The 19,257-nt window shown below is 37.7% G+C and overlaps 1 protein-coding gene across 2 annotated transcripts in view; it reads left to right on the top strand.

Annotated features, from left to right (window-relative positions):
- The window catches only part of FREM1 (FRAS1 related extracellular matrix 1), an 84,652-nt gene that overhangs the window by 18,935 nt on the left and 46,460 nt on the right, over window positions 1-19,257 (top strand). For both annotated transcript variants that reach the window (XM_025171935.2, XM_025171933.2), the window contains exons 5-17: window positions 376-527; window positions 1,879-2,202; window positions 3,180-3,288; window positions 4,578-4,709; window positions 6,440-6,784; window positions 7,895-8,037; window positions 9,089-9,285; window positions 10,927-11,017; window positions 11,851-12,018; window positions 13,817-14,025; window positions 14,700-14,793; window positions 16,334-16,586; window positions 18,821-19,018. In XM_025171935.2, the coding sequence (XP_025027703.1) occupies window positions 376-527; window positions 1,879-2,202; window positions 3,180-3,288; window positions 4,578-4,709; window positions 6,440-6,784; window positions 7,895-8,037; window positions 9,089-9,285; window positions 10,927-11,017; window positions 11,851-12,018; window positions 13,817-14,025; window positions 14,700-14,793; window positions 16,334-16,586; window positions 18,821-19,018 (2,415 nt within the window). The remainder of the gene's footprint in view (window positions 1-375; window positions 528-1,878; window positions 2,203-3,179; window positions 3,289-4,577; window positions 4,710-6,439; window positions 6,785-7,894; window positions 8,038-9,088; window positions 9,286-10,926; window positions 11,018-11,850; window positions 12,019-13,816; window positions 14,026-14,699; window positions 14,794-16,333; window positions 16,587-18,820; window positions 19,019-19,257) is intronic.

Here is a 19,257-nt window from a genome sequence, read left to right as displayed (position 1 = left end):
AGTTTACCTGTATATCACATAACATAACATATGGCTTGATGTATGGTTTGGATATTTAATAATTATGGAAACTACAAATGCTCAAAGTACATGAAATGTGAACAGAAAATGGCTGTTTCCACCTTGTGCTGACTAGCTTTGTTTTGCCAAAGTTTATAGCAATTGAAAGAGTTCCATGAAAAACGCCCTGGAAGTGTGCCTGATGACAGTTGAGAGATATATCCCATGGGTGAATAAGAAAGGGTGGCATTCTGATTTAGAACTGTATTCCCGAGCTCAGAATCTAGTAGTCCTGGATTTTGTTCCTCAGACCTATCTACCCCAATATTGGACTGTAGGATGGCTGAAACTGTCTAATTAAGAGTTGTGTTTCAGGCCTGAAGAGCGTTCAGAATATCAGAGTGAGCTGTGATGAGTTTCTTCTGATGGGACTTAGATACCAACATTTGGACCCTCCTTCACCTAATATTGATTACATTCCCATCAGGCTGGATCTCACTGATACCAGAAGCAAGAATTTGTATAAGGTAAATGTCTTAGATGAAGGACCAAAATCATTTCTGGATTACCAAATCCAACTGCAATGGACTGCCTACTTGTTCTGGCTCTCACATCTTAAAGCAGTCTCAGATGTTCTTCCACAATTTTTTTTATCTACTTTAAAAAAAAAATGATGATGATGATGATCACAGTATGTGTTGTGAACTTAGCAGACATTATGGGTTAGATAACAGTAATTGTTCTCCAGTATCAGAATCCAGCCCAACCTGGGTTCTGCAGAAAACCCCATAAACTTGGAAGATCTTGAGGAACCTCCAGTAGACAGACAACAATCTTAGAAGTTTTACTAAGGAAAGGATACCTCTGCCCAACCCAGCAACCTCGTTGATTTCTCTTGAGCCTTACCACAATCTCCAATTCTGTTTCCTTGTCATATAGTTCTGTAGAACACAGGCAGAAAAAGACCAAATGAGAGAACATAAGACTACCTAGGTGGCTGTTATAAAGTTTTGTCATGAAACATCTGGTTGGAATAACAGATGTACTTGGGAGGAGAGAAAAAACTCAGTTTCAATCAGTGAAGCTGCAGAAGGTGAAAGCGAAGATGATGAGTTGGTACTTTATATTTAAACCCTTTGAACCTTTGCTGGCTCTATAGACCCTTAAACAGCTTCTTCCCCTAATGTGAGTCATGGACCCATCAGGCATTAGTCACTCACTTTTTAAATATCAAAGGTATGTCTAAATATAAATATAGTAGCAATTAACTGGTTTTATTATGACATGGCTTCTCTATATAACTATATATTTTCATCAATGAAAAGGCAGAAATATGTTTTTAAATCTCCTGGAGATTAGGGTTTGTTGTTTGTTTTTACTATTGTCAGTTTTTATCCCACAGATGGAAATGAACTACTTAGGTAAGTTCACAAGAAATCCAAGAACTTCATATCAATAATATTTAATGAAGAAAAAAAGTCATAACTAAAGAATAAGCCCTAAATGTAGAAATAATGTTCAAACCCTCTTATGGTTAATTTTCGTTTCCACTTTACCTAATGGACTACTTGGCCTTCTCTTTACAGAGGGCCTGTCTCCATTTGGTCTTTGTATCTGTAATGGTCAGATTTTTCACTGTGTGAGAATCACCTTTCACTATTCTATTGCTGTGCTAAATGCAGTGCTCATATTCAGTGTCTCCCTTCACTTTGACCTGGATAAACCATGGTCAGAAGTGGAGATGGCTTATATTATTCACTTAATGTTAAAAGAGATCACTGGTGCAGCAACTAAGAAATGGCAGAAGTCATTATGAATATGAGGATTTCTTCTCTCACAGCTGGCGATCTAATTTGTTGCTTCTTTCTTATTCCACAGTCTGAATATGCTTGGCTTCCTGTTCAGATCAAAAGTGCAGTTTCTAACCAGGCCCCCCAACCTGCCTTCATGGCCATGTTCATCTTAGAAGCAGACCAATTCATTCTGAGTCCCCTATCAACAGCCATATTGGATGCTGAAGACAGTGAAACACCCAAATCTCTGTTGGTCTTTAACATTACCCAGCCACCCCAGGAAGGCTTCATTACACATCTGCAAGATCACACTAAACCTGTCTCATCCTTCACGTGGACCAGCCTTGACAATATGCTTATTGCATATCAGCCTCCCAACAGAAGCCATACAGAGAGAAGAAATTATGAGGTGATTGAAAGAAAGATGATGCTCCAGTATTGCATTTTCCTTTGTATTTGAAATCTTCCCCATTCTTGAGCAAATAGTACATCAAGTACAGTAAAAAGATCCTGTGAGGATTTCACTGCTTAGTACTGTTGTTCTGGGGTAGCTAGGAAGCAAAGAAAGCATTTTATATTATCTTTTGCTCATAATGATTTTTAAAAGAGTTGCAGGCTGACAAATGTTAAATGATCGTTTTATGAAAAATCAGGTGAACATCATGCACGGCTGTGGAACCAACTCTGTATTTCAACGTCAGTGTAAGGATTCTTTCTGATTTTAACCAATAAACTAGAAGCCTTATTTGCCTTTCTTCACTAGTGTCTGAGTCTGTTGCAAAATCACTGCTCCCTCTTGTGGAACGTAAAATTAATGACTTACATGTGAAACCTTAGATCATTATGCTGATTTAATGGAAAGAAAATAAAAGTATTCTTCCCTTTCACCTCAAAATGGGATGCTGAAAACCATTGTCACAAAGAATGTGGTCCCTAATTATTGGTCCTGTAAATGTTCTAGGTTGTAAATTACCATTTCTCTCTAGTATATGTTGGATCTGCCCTCATCTTGGAGCAGATCTGTGTATATGGTCACTAAGAGTTGACACCAATTTGATGGCACATAGTCATCGATCAGACCTGCCCAGCAATAATGGGCCATGACCAACTTTGGGAGTTCTAAAAAGGATTAGACAAAGTCATGGGGGACAGAGCTCTTACTTGCTACTAGGTATGATTGCTATAGATTGTCTCCATTATCAAAGTCAGTTTACCTCAGCTGTCTTTTCTTCAGGAAGGTGGATGGTATGACATTATTTTGCACCTGTCCCGACTGCACAATTCCCATAGCATCCCATTAGCTGCTGCGGGAACAACATTCTGAACTACACTTTGCACAGTGGACAATAATGTTTAGTAAATAGTTGTGTCTGCTTTATCTCACAGGTGGAATTTGAGGTTCACGATTTGTACTTTGAAAGAAGCGTGCCAATTACTCTTTATATCTCTGTAAGAACAGCAGATACAAATGCACCAAGGGTTTCATGGAACATGGGTGAGAATTTCTTTTATGTCACAATATCTTTGATAAAAATACAAAGAACACCTGCAAGATCAAATGCAATAAACCTGTGAGGTTTCTAGTAGATCTAATTTCTCTTGGCTTTGGAGGAAAGTAGTAAAATGTGCAGAGAAAAAAGTGGTTTTAAGCAAACAGTTAATACTGAATACAATGGAGTCAATGGAGTGGAAATACCTGTGGGACAATTCTTAATGTTGTTCTATATTAATATGTATTCCTAAGAAATCATAAGGCCATTCAGGGTAACTCTCTACTCAGCACAGGAAAGCATCCATAACAGAGGGCTGCCTAAGGATTTATTTGCACATTGTGCTTACCATGGTGCAGATGTGTTCTGCTGACCATTCACTGAGGACATGTCCTCACAACAGAGCCTCCGTCTTGTAGGCAATCTGCTACTGAGGCGATCTGAAGCTGGTCCAAGATGTTCTGGCAAGAAAGTAGTGTTTTTCAAACTGACAGCATGACCTCCAATTGGGGCAATCCCAAGGGAGATGGAGAAGTAGTTATGAGGGAGAAATGCTGCAGGAAGGAGAGGGAAGTAGTTGTGAGGGAGAAACTTTCTATTTACATTTAATGGAGCTACATCATACTGGCATACTTTCTACCTGTTACTGTATGCCCTAATGTATGCCTGATATCCAGTGAAGGGGAGCCCATCACATCTCTTACAATGATGATCTGACTAGCAGTGTTCAAATATTCTTCCTCATGTGATCAGGGAATCCACTTTGTAGCTATAAGGGCTGTTTAATGTGTTTAGGGTTCCTTTGTATTATAAAAAGTTGACCATGTAGTTCTGGGAGTTGAAGTCCTCACATTTCAAAATTACCAAGATTGAGAAACTGACAGAGAAGATGGAGCAGAGCTAGCAAGAACCTGATAGTGAATATGGGGCTAATAGAGGCAGCCTTATTTTCCCCCAATTGTGAGGGAGATCTACTTGCATAAACAGGTCAACATGAATATAACATCACAGGCAGAACAGATGTTCTACAATGGAGCATAGAGAAATCAAGTGATGTGGAATGTAAAACAATGAAATATTTCTTTAAATAGTAGTTTATAAATATTTTCTTAAGTTCCTATAAATAGAAATAATTTTCATGCATAAAAATGTACCCATACACATGGATGCCACATTAATTTCTTATTTTAAATATTTTTCAAGTTGGAGGCAAATTAGTGTAATAAGTCTGGTTGCACCACTGCTTTTGGGATTCCCCCCAATCTCCTTGAAACAGTTCTCTTGTCTTTTTTAGGTCTTGATCTCCTGGAAGGTCAGTCTCGCCCTATAACATGGGAGCAGTTTCAGATTGTAGACAACGATGATATCAGTGGTGTTCGCTTAGTGCCTGTAGATGGGTTACAACATGGGCAACTTACTGTAAGAGGTACCATCTTCTTGCTGAAGTCTGTCTGCAGTAGTTGCTGTTTGCTTCTCAGTACAGTCTCCTCAACATGAAGGCTTTGGAAGTAGTTTTTCCCTTGTATCATCCTTGTTCACCAAATTGTTTCTTTCATGGTGCAGAACAGAGGAGGGGTCACCTGGTGTCCTACTTTCCATCTCTATTTGACTATCATTATGGACGCAAAAGGGTTAAAGCTGGAATAACCAAAGGCCCCTCCCTTTGGGGCTGCCCTTGCTAATTATCCACCAGATTGGTTCCAGCAACTCTGGAAAGTTCTGGACTTTCGATATAAAGCTTGAGACAATGCAGGTTATTTTTACTAAGCTCCCTGCTTTTTTTTTATCTCTTTCCTGTTGTTCATTCCTTTTTCTGCTTTTTGTCCTGTTTTTGCCAGTTTTTTTTTTTTTTATGTTTGCTGATGTTTATAATATATTGCTGAATTGAGTGGTGTGTGTGCTCACTCTGATCTGGATGTAGGGATTAACCAGGAGTGTGCTGGGTGAAACAAAACTGGAACTTGCCCATAATAATTTTGCACCGTTCAGTACAGCCTCCTAAATATGAAGTTTTGGACAGACTTTCCCTCTGCCCCCTGGTTTTGCATTGTGACTAGTTATACTGGATAAGGAGCAGAGATCAGAAAAGACTTGCAATATTCCTATCTGTTTGCTTCTTGACACTTGCCTTTCTACATTTATACTTTTGTTTTTGTTGAAGTTACTCACTTGGTGCACAGTGTAAGATTTCATCTGAGTTCCTTCCCTCTCTTTGCCTCAATTTCCTACTTCCTGTTGGACTTTTGCTAATGGAGGTTAGAGTGTCCACTGAGAGTGAGCGGAAATGTAAAGTGTTACTCTTTGTAGGTGGGAGAGGGGTTTTTACTAATGGGGGGGAGATTTTGCCTAAAAGACATGGGTGTTGGTGTGTATTGGGAGGGCAGAAGCAAAGTTCTCTGTATCTATATCTATATATCTATATCTAAAGAAGTAACAGAGGGGGATGTATGTAACATATGGATTGCAAAGAAAAATTGCAATGTGGATTACCTGTCTAAATTTGAAGCATGTTGGTTCAGATTAATTATTCAAAAGTAATACTAGCAATATTTACTTAGTTGAAAAGCATTTGACAGCAAACCCAAATGCCACCCTTAAAATTGACAATACTGCACCTCTGCTTTAATAGAAGGGCCTTACGTTAGTGGTAGGACTCATCTTCTGCATTCTAAAACCTCTAGGTTTAGTCCCCTGGTACCTTTTTTTGTATTAGTTAAAACACTTTACACTGTGGAGTCCTTGGGGTTCTCTGAGCTTGCTTCTTTTCTTGCAAACGTTTCATTGCCCGGCTAGGTAAGAAAAGAACCAAGCTCAGAGAACCCCAAGGACTCCACAGTTCAACCCTGAGCTACGCATATTCGCCTCTGTTGGTACACTTTACACTGCTCATCAGCAAAATGTGATAGCTTCCCTAGTTTCACTCACTCTTATAACCCCATGAGGAAGTAAGAGATGGGTCCTCCCATATTCCCTGAGTTCTAAGCAATTCAATAGGATCTCCTGAGCAAATCTTTGGAACACTGATGTTAACAGATTTATTGCTGTTTATCCTCTGATTCTCATCTCATCTCAGTAGCTGTTGCACAATCTTATAAAAGGGGTGCCTTTCCCAAAACAGACCCTGATATGACTCGGACCCCTTCTATTGTTTGACAGGAGGAAAAGGATTCATGTTCAGTGTCTTGGACCTTAAGGCTGGAGTTGTTCGTTACCATCATGATGACAGTGATTCCACCAAGGACTCTATTGTCTTTAGGATCTTTGATAGCCATCACAGTAGCCGCCACAGGTTTCCAATCAATATTCTGCCCAAAGATGACAGCCCCCCTTTTCTCATTAGCAATGTTGAAATAGAGGTCCATGAAGGAGAAACAATCTTGATCCAAAGCTCAATGCTTCAAGCATCTGATATGGACTCTAGCGATGACTACATACTGTTTAATATCACCAGATCACCGCAAGCAGGAGAAATAATGAAGAAACCTAAAACAGATCTTATTGGTAATATGCTCGACATCCACTGGTGGGCAAATGCCTTTATTTCTTTTTCTTTTTCTTTACATAATGTTTGAGTCCTGTTTTCATATATGCCTGGAGGTTCTTTTCAGTTCTTATTTCCAGCTACTCATGAGATTTCATTCTTGTCCACCTTTGGTGCTTGTGTTAGCTCCTTCTTAGAACTGTACAAATGGACTCTGAATCACAGCTTGTCTTGTCAAAAGCCCCAAGAGTAAACAACCTGAAACTCCAGGACCACATGCTTCTAAAAGTCTTGGCTATGGGTCTAAGTTGCCACAACATTACAACTGTCACTAAGATGGAAGGTGAATGGGACTTTTTGAAAGACAAGTGGTGCAATCTTATCAACTGTATCAATTAATATTTGATTGAATTGAATTTATATTTATATTTAAATATACCCATAATTATAAATTCAATCAAATTTAATTTTTATCTGACTCCACCCATTTATTTGTCCTAGTCCCATCTGTTTTTTGGCATATTGCCTCTGGCACTTCATTCAAAAGTAAAATGAATCCCTCAACACTCTCCAGAAGTTCTACAGCCAGATATCTGCAGGGATGGGGCAAAAAAGTCAAGATGGTGGCTGTGATTGTGTGATCAAAGTCCTGCCCTTTTTACATATACACAACTGATTGCACAATTGGGTCACCATCTTAACTGTTTTGACTCCTGCCACTATGAATGTCCCTACCTGAGAAACAAAATAATTGTTGTATAAAGTTTAACAGAAGACATTGCTCATAGAATTTGAGCATTATGTTTACTTACAATGAATATATGTTATATCTTACCTATAAAAGTGGGAACAGTAGTAAAATGTTGGTTTAGAGGGGGTGTTAAAGAAAAACACCAAAGAAACACAAAGTCTTTTCAGGTGTACCTCAACAGCATTAAAGAAATTACTAATAGTCACCCAATAGGGAGATGGGTGGCATACAAATTTAATAAATAAATAAATAAATAAATAATTTCAGAATTAATACAAAATTTCTATGTCTAAGATTTCATGCCAAAAAAACCCCAACCTTATAATATTAGTGATCTCTACTAATCTATGCTACAGACTTCCTTTCTGTAATTTAACAGGTTATCCAGTCACTAAATTCCTTCAGAAAGATCTATTTAATGGGATAATTTATTACCATCACTTAGGAGGAGAAATATTTGAAGATTCAGTTGAGTTGGTTCTGTGTGATAGCCATGATCCTCCCAATCTTTCAGAAATTCAGGTAAGATTTAGAATTTATTATAAGGAATGAGAGAGAATGCAGTGACATTTCTCTATAATCAAAATGTATAGTGTTAAATTCACTTACAAGTGAGCATATCCCACTGAACACAGTAGAATTTACTGCTATTCAGATGTATGAGAATGATCTTTTTCTTACCCAGATAGATCAAATGTATGATTACATGTTATGGATGAATGTTGTCAGGTTCCTTCCTTAGCTGTCTTGATAGCTGAAGGTATGTGACATGGCATGGATAAATAAGTACCTTTATTGCATTCTAGAATGAAGTGATTTCTTCTCCCCACCTTTTGGATGGTTTAAAGCATAGTTTGCTTTGCGCGTCTCACATTTTTGCTAGATGCCAGTTGGTTATTTACCTAATCAGAATTCCTACCCTAGGAAAGACTACCTCCCAACATATTTCCCACAGTCATATTTGTTGGTGGTGGAGGGGGATGATGGAAGCTGTAACTCAGGCTTCAGGGGGTATCAGGCTGGAGAAAGCTCTGTATTTGCACCAAGTAGAGAAATAGCATTGCAAACCAATAGAAAATGCAGTGAACCTGATTTAAATTAAATGCAATACTAGTGGAATATATTATTGGCTGTCCTTGAGATTAGTTCTTCTAGCAAATGCCACAACAAATGTCTGCAACATTTCAGAAAGTGTGCATGGACTTCTAAAGTATAATATAGATTAATTTAAACAAAATGTATAGAGCAACGTATCACAACATTACCAGCTCCTGCAAGATCTCAACACACCCATGTGATATTTTGTGAGATCACATGCAGTAATGCTGAAATCTCATTACATTTTTGGCATTCTTTTTTTTTTAAACATGGGGAGAGTGTCTAGGTAAATGTTTGCAAGATCTGATTGCATTTGAAAAATGTGACAGCCCTTGTGCCTGAGGTGTGTGGTCCAACATGTTGCATAGGTTCATTCTAAGTGCCATAGCTATTTAACTGTAGCATTTTGGATAGTCTCTCTGTATTTGAAAACAAATTCAGGATATAGTAATTTTTCTTAATATTGTTATACTAGATAATAAGAGTACGCATAATTCCTGTGAATGATCAGCTGCCAAAAGAATCTTCAGGAACAAACCGTCATCTGACTGTCAAGGAAACGGAGATTGCTCATTTAACAAAGAAACATCTTAATTACATAGACACGGGAACCCAGGAAAGGGAGCTAATATATACCATAACTTCTCCCCCATTCTTCTCTTCTGCACATTAGTAAGTCTCAAGGGATGCACACTTCTCAGGAGAAAATATATACAGTATGTGTGTTTTCAGGATCAGCTAGCCTTTAATGGTCAGCTGGGAGTATTATTAAGGGGAGATTGGAAGGACTTTTGCTTCTCTGTTTGTTTTATATTATGCATACCTTGACTGTGGCCTTACTGGTGATTAGCTTTCCATTTTTTCTACATTTATTCAGGCCCCTCCCTGCAGCCACTTATTTTACCTGCGTGGATATGTGGAGATAGGGCTGCATTATATATACAACATTAGGGCAGATTTATGTAGCCTCCAATTTACATGTAAGCAGAAACTTAAAGACACTTCCTGTCTTAATATTTTTTCATACATGTATATGAAAGTTCTCAGCATATACAGACAAAAATATGACAAGCTAATGCAATGGCAGTGGACACTCTAAGGATACAGATCCAACAGGAATATGTAGGCAGACCTAAAATGGCCTCAGGAAGGCATCTGAAAGCACAGATCTGATTATTCAAATTGGGAGGCTTCAGATAGTTCTTGAAGCCACAAGCACAATCTAAGTACATAGGTACCTTGGCATAACATCTCAGCATTATATACAGGGCGATGGAAAGCACTGAAATGCAGTTGCAGTTACACCGTGGCAGACAAAACACCTCTCCTTGAAGCCATGTGCCCTGGAAGTCTTGAGTGAACTGCTTCATAGACTTCCTTCCTTCCTTGAATTTATATAGCTGCCTATCTTATAACCTGAGAGCCAGTTTGGTGTAGTGGTTAAGGCACCAGGCTAGAAAACAGGAGACTGTGAGTTCTAGTCCCACCTTAGGCACGAAGGCAGCTGGGTGAACTTGGACCAGTCTCTCTCTCAGTCCTAGGAAGAAAGCAATGGCAAACCACTTCCAAAAAAATCTTGCCAGGAAAACTGCAGGGATTAGTCCTGGAAATCACCAGGAGTCAACACTAACTTAAAGGTGTAATCATCATCATCACTGTCGTCATCATGTCACAACTGCAAGTCTGGGCAGCAAACATATTAATAGCATACTAAGATAATAATAATGTAATGGCATCCAAGAACAATCTAACACAAACCATTGAAACACAAAATCACATTGATGGACTCACCTCACATCCAGACTCCGTGCCTGGGGAACATCCAGGTCTCCAAGGATTTATGAAATACTAGCAGGGCTGGGGCCAATGAACAGTCTCTGTGTCTGCCGCTTCACTTTTCTATTAGTCTCAGTGGAAATTTTGTCTGTTTGCAGATGTCTATACAGAGAAGCTGGTAAAGGCTTTACAGTACCAATTCTTCCAGAGCAGCGCACTTTGCAATGCGTGCCTTTGGCTGCATTGCATAGCCCTGATTGTTCACCAGTCAGGTTTTGATTATATGCCTTTGTATGCTATTTATTGATAGATGAAAATGAAAGATTTGCTTTATTTTTTCAAAAAAATCAATATCTCCATACAGTACTTATGCAGACGTTCTGTTGGTCACATCTTTATTTCACTACCTGTTATAATGAGTAGAGAGGCAGTTATAACAAACTCTCTGTCCCATTTAAGAATGAATGTATTTCTTCTCTTGCTTTTCAAAACATCCCATAATTTTGTACACACATATGACAGTAGTTTTTTCTGCAGCCACACAGATGCTGGAAAATTGTTCATGGCAGATAATATTCCTAAGCTCATCAAGGATCCTTCTATTCCATCACTGACATCATTCACTCAGGTTTGTCATTAAATTTAAAGTTTACCTGAAAACAAAATGGCCCATCACACACTATACCCACCTTATTTAAAGAGAGTCAATTGAAACAAGGTGCTTTGCACATGATTAGAAGTAGTTTGCACTGCATTGAAACTATGAAGGAAAAAAAAATATAGCCCAAAATTGGTGGTAGATAACAGGATTAATGTTAGTTTTAAAGAATTCCTATGTGGGGTTAAACTCCAAAACAGATTCTTCTGATCCAGTTGGCCATGTAAAATATGATTCGTTAAGTGCTGTTGAGTCAAGCCCAATCCCTCTGATCCTGATCATCTTGATCTGACCCCAGTAACAATCCTTAGTTCTTCCAAGGACATTAAGTGATCTCTGATCCTACCCATCTGTCTAATCCATTGTCTTCCCCTTCTTCTACTTCACTCAGTCCTACCAAGCATAGTAGCTTTTTCCAGTGCAGTCCACTTACGTCAAATTCATGAACTCTGCTTCCTCGTAATCAGTTTAAGGGAGCAGTTAGTCTTAATTTGATCCAGGATGGATTGGGTGGTTCTTCTTGCAGTCTACAATATTTTTAGTAAACATTTTCAAATCCATAATTTGAAGGTCTTGTACCTTCTTTCTCTCACTCTTTCTCAATGACCAGCTTTCACAGCTGTATAATGACTGAAATGTAAAACATAATGGTGGGTTATTGTAAAAATGTAGGCACTAATAGATTAAAGCATAGTATGGTTGAAAGTATTTCCATGTTTAAAAAACTATTCATGATGCAGATACAGAATGGAAGATTTTAATGATATATAACAGATATTTGTTTAATTATTTTGCATTCATAGCATGCCATAAACCACATGAAAGTTGCCTATATGCCACCTCTGGAAGACATTGGTCCTGAACCTCAATATATCCAGTTTACATTTTCTGTCAGCAATCAACATGGTGGAACTTTGTATGGAAACTGTTTTAACATTACTGTTCTTCCAGTGGACAATCAGTCTCCAGAGGTATGATTCTGACGCTAACAGAAGTAGAAGAAAACAGAGGCTATATCACTCACGTCTGAGCTTCAGTAAGTGGAGAAGCCAGGCTTAGATTTTGTTCATCTATTTTCAAATGTGGGTGTTTTTCAAAGTCATTTGCTAGATTGTATTTTGAAGTAGGATTTTAAAACAGCAACAACAATAATAATAGTGATGATATCTCAGAATGGAATCGCATGTTTTGACAAAACATGGCTTTCCCCAGAGAAGGCAGGGATGGGTAAAGCATATTCAGGAAGGGAATCAATGGGTAGAAATAGGAAGCCTTATAATTTTGTGTGCTGTCAATTCTTCTTTGGAATTGTCAGTTTTCCAATTTCTGAGCCAGGACAATGGGAAAATCAGTTTTTAAAAAAATTGTTAGAGGAGTCAGCAGGATTATAAAAGATTAAACTTTCCTCTCTCTATATTCTGCTTTACAAGTTTTTCCCCAACTCTCATAGCATTTGGAAGCTTTTGCAAAGGTAAATCTGCCTGTGTTGTAGGCTATTGGAATTGTATTATTTTTTTCTTCTTTCATGTGGTCTGAGGGTTTTTTTTTTCCTCCCCTTATAAACTTTCACAATCTGTTAAAACTAGGGGCAATTTAGGGATAAATGGGCAGAATTAGACTCTCATTCACTCCTATGGGTATCTGATGGAAATAAAATTTTATTGGGTTGAACAGGACCTAATATGAGAAATAAGCAGGGTGTTAAAGCCCAAATGATGATTTGTCTGTTACTTTACAACTTCACAATCAGCTCTGTCTCTCTCTGATCTTATGATGCCTGTATTTGGAAACTGAGAAATTATTCAGTGTACCTGGAATTACTGCAAAGTAAAGCTGTTCTATCATCTGAATCACAACTCAATAGATTTTGGAAGTAGTATTTTGCCTTCTGCTGGGAACTCTTGCTTTAACCTTCCTCCAGTGTCCTTGCTAAAGCCAACCATTATTCTTCCTCTTCCATTTGTAAATGTTTAGATGTAAATGTTCAGCATCCTCCAGCTGCTGGATAAAGTTAGAATATTGCTAAGCATTTCAAATTTGACATTTTTGAATACAAAACAGCCTTCTTTCAAACTCAGAACATCTGTTTTGACTTCAGTTGGCTGTTCTTACTTCACTGGAAATGTTCTGATCCTGTTCTTGCATTACCAAAAATGTTCTGAGCTAAAAACAGCCCTGTTTCCAGCTCAGAAAATTTTAGATTTGAAATGTTTTGCCCACCCCTACTCAGTATAATTGGAAAAAAACACTGGTTGCAAAACTGCTAACTTATACTATATAACAGTTATTGCTGTAGGATGATTTAAATACAATAGAAAAATGATGGATTGTGGGGATAGGAAGATTAATTTCACAAATTAGTTCATGTAAGATGAACTGAAAAATGGGAGGGGGGAGGGAGATAGCAACTTATTGTATATTCTTTTTGTGTGGAATTGTAGTGAGAGGATTTTGTTACTCCATAATGAGCAGTAACTCAAGGCCTTACTTTCTACAATAAAAGAATATAATTTCAGAAAAATATTTTTTAATTATTGTTTTTCATTTTGGGCACAAAGGCTGACATTCTTCAAGCCTGACTTCATACCAGTTGAGTAAATTTTTGTGGAGGATCTATCCAGAATGTAAAGCTCTTTTTCCTAGATAAGATTTTTCAGGGCTTGCAGAACTGTGTTCTATGAAAAGAATTGCCTCATTACAAAAAGATTATTGTACTGTACGCAAAAATCTGAATGAATTGGCAACTGCTGTATCTTTTCTTCTGCTTAGGTGCTTACACATAGTTTGAAAGTAGAAGAAGGAGGCCTGAGCACCATTACCAAAAGCCATATTTTGATTTCAGATGTGGACACCAAACTGGAAAACATACATATCCACCTTCTTAGGCTTCCTCTTCATGGGACTGTTGAGTTAGAAGAAGTTCCTATGAATCAAAGAGATTGGCTGACCTGTGAAGACTTGCAGATGTCCAAAGTTAGGTTAGAGAGCAAATTGCTTTTGCTGTGAAGTCATAAGCCTGATTTCAAATTGATCTAATGTTGATGAAATATGGCTCGTCATATGTTCATTGGGGAGCAAATATGTTTCAATTCTTTCCCTTCCTGTCCACGTTAACTCTTTTCAAATACAAAACTAGCATGTTAGAGAAAGCTGATCCAAAATTCTCCCCATCAATTTCATTTCAAACAGTAGATTCTGTATTTACAACTGGAAACCCAATCTTCCTACATAGTGATATCCAGATGTATTGGAGTACAACCTCCATGATCCTCAGGCAGCATGATTAATGTCCAGTGAGATAACATCAGTTGTAACTGACCACATCTAAAAGACTCAAAATAGAAGAAGGGGGGGGGTGAGTCAAAAATGTCAAGATGGTGGCTATGACCATGTGATCAAAACCCCATTCCTTTTTAACATGCATTGCGTGCATATAAAAAATGGAAGGGTGGGCTTTTATTTTACAGCGGTACCTGGCATCTTTACTTTTTTGACATCTCCCCACCCATGGATGCCCCTTAATGAAGAGTGGGGTATATTAGCTCTTTTGAGAGAAGATTGAATTTAGTGACATGTACAGAACTTAGTACATTATTGAAGCAGTTGAAGTGCCAATAGCAGCAAACATAAGTTTATAATTTGATTCCCATAGGTACCATCATAATGGTTCAGAGTTTCCACAAGATCAAATTCTTTTTGAGGCTACAGATGGCATCAATTCCTTTGAATTCATCCTCCATGTGAAGGTCAGTGTAAGATTGCTGAAAACACACATCCAGTGATTTCAGCACAAAGTGAAATTTTCAGAGGGATCTGCAATTTGTTTCAGCAACTAGGAATTTGAAGACAGGAAGAAGTTTATTCTTCACTTTGGAGGTTTATATGACAGTACTCGTTAGGCAACAAATTTAATACCTAGGAGTCAATAGACACCTGCACCTGTTCTAGCTTATCCTCTATTGTCAGGAATGAATTTCATTTAGAATTAAATGATGAAGAAAATGCAATGTGTCAGTAAAAGAGTGATTTGTTTTCCCAGGTATGTTTAGGCAGCAAAAGCCACTTAAACAAACCAAGCCTATGTTGCATTTTATCTGGGTTCACTTTTACCTTTCCTAAGTGACTACAAATCAGATTTTTCAAAATGATTAGATACCTTCTTTTGTAAAATCAGGAAAATATCAATCCAAATATGTAGATTATGCTTTTTAAGTGTACACGTAAAAGGCTAATTCTGCCTACTATGGTGCAACTGCATGTAGTAGAACCTAGGTGCTGTTCTTTTCTTCAGTTCTTTCAGTAGAAACAGTACAGGAGTAGATCAGTTTTCAAGTGGGAAGAAGGTAGGTTGCTTCTTGGTCACCTTTTGCTCATGGGGGCTTGCACCTCTGTAATACACACACTGCACTGTGCAGAGATCTGAATTTGAAAGGTGAAGTGCCCTCCATGAAATCAGGAGAAGATGTGTTTCATTTGAGGTGCCCTTGACAGGTCCTATGTGCATACCCACCCACCCTCGCTCCACATCAGTTTTTGCCCTTCAAATCCAGATCACCGCATAACCCTCATATGTACCACAGTAGAGGGAGCAGTAAGTAGAGGAACAGTGGGCTGGGAAAAGAGTAAGAACCCACTTGTCTTTTTATTGTTTACTTGCCATCTCCCACTCTTGAAGCTGTTTCTTTCCTTCCAGAAAACAGTATTTTTTTAGATTGCCAACATGTGTCCATGACATATAGTTATCCCATGGAATGCAATATCCAAAGTTTTTTGGAAATGTTAATATACTCTTACCTGAGAAGCTGACTGTTGCTTTTTGCCCTGCGGTTTTGATCCTAGGATTGTCCATCTGTGAAGCATGTAGTTCACAGTTTATAGGCACAACAGTTTGTGCTGGCTGTATAATCTGAAAATTTCTTCCTCATCTTTTTGTCCATTTCTCTCCATATTTTATTTGTTGACATTAGTAGGAGTTTTTCAGATATTAATTGAATGTAAATCTACTGTAATTTATTCTTTGCCTTAGCTGAGGCATGCTTGCTCACTGTGGCTTACACAGAAGGTCACTACAAGCTAACTTCTGCTTATGCATTGGACACTGCATTTTCTTTCCTTTCCTTGAAGCTCCCATTTATCTCTCAGACCTGTTCTGAGATTTCTCCCAATTTCAAGATTGCACAGGAAGTCAGGGAGGAATGATAACTTAACTCACTCACCAGCAATATCCATTCCATGGCACATGATATAACTAGAAGCAATCCTCTGTTTATGCACATTCTTTTCTAGGTAATTCCTGTAAATGATGAGCCCCCGGTGATGAATGCTGACCTCATTCCCTTCATTCAGTGCCCAGAAGGACAGGCAGTGCCCATCACTTCAGAGAACCTCTATGCTACTGATAAAGATAGTGAAGACATGCAGCTGATGTTCATGGTTGTACAACCTTCTAAGCATGGGGTTGTGAAGAAAGGTGGACTTGTGATAGATCGCTTTCTCCAAGCTGATGTTGTTTCTGGAACAGTGACATATGAACATACAAGTAAGTAAAAACATAGGATTAATTGTAGAAGGGACAGAGAATGGTCTTGAAGGACAGTGGGAAGATCCGTTACCAAGGCAATGATCAGACAAGCATGGCTTAAACCCATTCCAAAAAACAAACTTAAGAAAACGCCTCAAACAGGACTCTCCCTAATTCACACAAAGATAAAGCAAGGGAGGAGGGAAGCATATGCAGGCTTGCAAGATTCTGTTACTATAGGCGTTCTAATAAAAGTAGTTTTAAACCCATATGACATTGGTTTCTTAGCCTGGTCTGCCCAATAGGACTGACACTAATTATATAGAGGCTTGATTCTTTACTGGTATCCTGAAAAATTATCCCCCTTACTTGATCCTTCCTTTTGAACTGTACAGAAATGACTCTGCTTTGTCTGGAAAGGCCTTTCTGGTGATTTCTTTTTGTTTTTATGCAGCATTGCTACACTACATCCAAAAATCAATATATTATGTTTCCCAGGGGAAAAAAATTCTGGAAAAGAAGAAGAAGAAAGACATTGAATACTGGAATAAGCAAGAGTTAACTGTGCTCAAGAAATATTTAATAGATTTATTTACTGCCCAATTTATTTCCTGTCTCCAGATTTTACCACTAATTTACTTCTTCATGAAAGTTTGCTCCTCTTATCAGAAGATAAACTCTTAATACCTTTTCCTTAAACTGTACTCTCCTTTACCAGAGGGTTGTTTAGTGAAGGAGTTTTAAAAAGTCTGTCCTTCATAATGATTACATTACCCCTGAAGAAGGAATTTCATTCCATAATGCATTAGGCAGAAGTAAATTGGATAGTAACTATCTTTTTGGCACTTCTTCAGAATTATTCTTACTTATTCTTCCAGATGAATGTTGCATATAATCTATAATATTTTAAAATATTGGTCAGGATGCAGTCAGCATCTTAGCATTAATATGGCTAGACTTCAGGGGACAGATGCTGTAATTGATGCTGAATGATCATTAATTTTATTAACTATAATAGTAATACTTTATTAAATTTATATGCCAACTCCTGACTAGCCTCCAAAGCATGACAGTCCTTTTTACATAGAACTGCAGCAGACATGGCAATTACATAATGTTCATATGACTAATACCAGATATTTCTGTTAGTGAAAATACAAGAGAAATGAAATGAAAAGTATCAAACAAAAGTAGTCATGTGCAAAATTGATAAACTTTTGGTTTACATAAATAAATGTTCCATTTTGCCTGTATATCATTCTTTGAGCAGCCAATATTATAAAGCACAGAGTGTTTATGAGACCAGTCTCCATGGCATAAAAGCAGATGATACTAAATAATCAAACCCGTACTTTCACTGATGACAAATGCTGGTGAGAGATACAGGTTTTAATTTGACAGAGAAGGTGATCCTGTGTCTGGACAAAACATCCATATCTGCAACCAAACAGCTTCTATGAGTGCAGTTTCCCCCCCACATTTTAGAATTTCAGTTCATCTTGGAAAATGCATAAAGAGAAAAACTTGAAATCATTTGTGGAAGTGTCAGTTCAATTTAGTTGATGAGTTTCTCATCTGACATTCTTCCCTCATGAGTCTGTTGAAGAATTGTTGGTGTGAAAATCTCTCAAAATCTGAAAGACCCGATTTAGTTCTCTCTACAACTGCTTTGTACAGCCATTCTGACTAACAGTCTGAAGCGGTGTAGTCCAATAAGGAAGAATGTTTCAGGTCAGAAGCTGCATGATTGAATCAGGTCTAGGAACTCAACAGTGAAATTTGCTAATGAATTTAGATACAAACTTTCTTAAATATATAACAGATGTGTTAAGAAAGAATACTAGCTCAGTGGAATTGAAGCCCTTTTCAAATCTACTTTGTTCCAGAGGGATTGATTGGAACATGTCCATATGATGCAACAGGACTTCCACTTTCTTACTTTTGGCTGCCTGTTGTCAAAATAGTCATTAGGAAAATATTGAAATATGGAATCAGTGTCTCACCCCCAGAATATTTATCCTATTTGCATTACAAAGAAAAGATGTGTGTAGAATCTTCTGATAGCTTTGTGATTGTTAGATTAACCACAAAAATATAGAATAATGCACTATAGCTGCATAACAATTTTAGACATTTCTCTTAAACTTTTCATTATTAATGATTACATAATTATTGCTGAAAATAATTTACATACTTCCTGTTGGAATGATAGGCTAATGCTGCAAAAATATCATATAATTCTTTTTTTTCAGGTGGTGAGATTGGCTTAGCTCCTATATTTGATATTCTTACCTTTATTGTCTTGGATGATGAAATTGGTCCTGATGTAAAGGCCTGTTGTGACGATAAATCTCCATTTTTTCCTGTGCCACATCATAAAACCTTTCCAGTATATGATATTAATATCACAATATTTCCGGTCGACAACCAGCCACCATCAATTGCCACTGGTAAAAATATTATTGTTTTTTTACATCTGTCTAGTTGGTAAGCTGGGAATGGTGATTGTGTAGACACACGCAAAATTTAGCATATAGCAAAACAGATAAATGTTTTCTTCTTTACTCATTCAGATTGCCACATTCTGTTATTTAAAACTTAGGGAGAATGGTAGAGGGTGGAGGGCATCTTTATTCTTACCTGTACCAGTGGAGCTATGAAGGCTCTGTAGAGTACCATCAATAAAAGC

This window comes from Python bivittatus, unplaced genomic scaffold (genome assembly GCF_059951505.1).
Source record: "Python bivittatus isolate LINGU-HERP-01145 unplaced genomic scaffold, Pbiv_v1 ctg000850_np1212, whole genome shotgun sequence".
NCBI classification, from domain to species: Eukaryota; Metazoa; Chordata; class Lepidosauria; order Squamata; family Pythonidae; genus Python; species Python bivittatus.
This window is presented reverse-complemented; position numbering and strand designations above follow the sequence as displayed.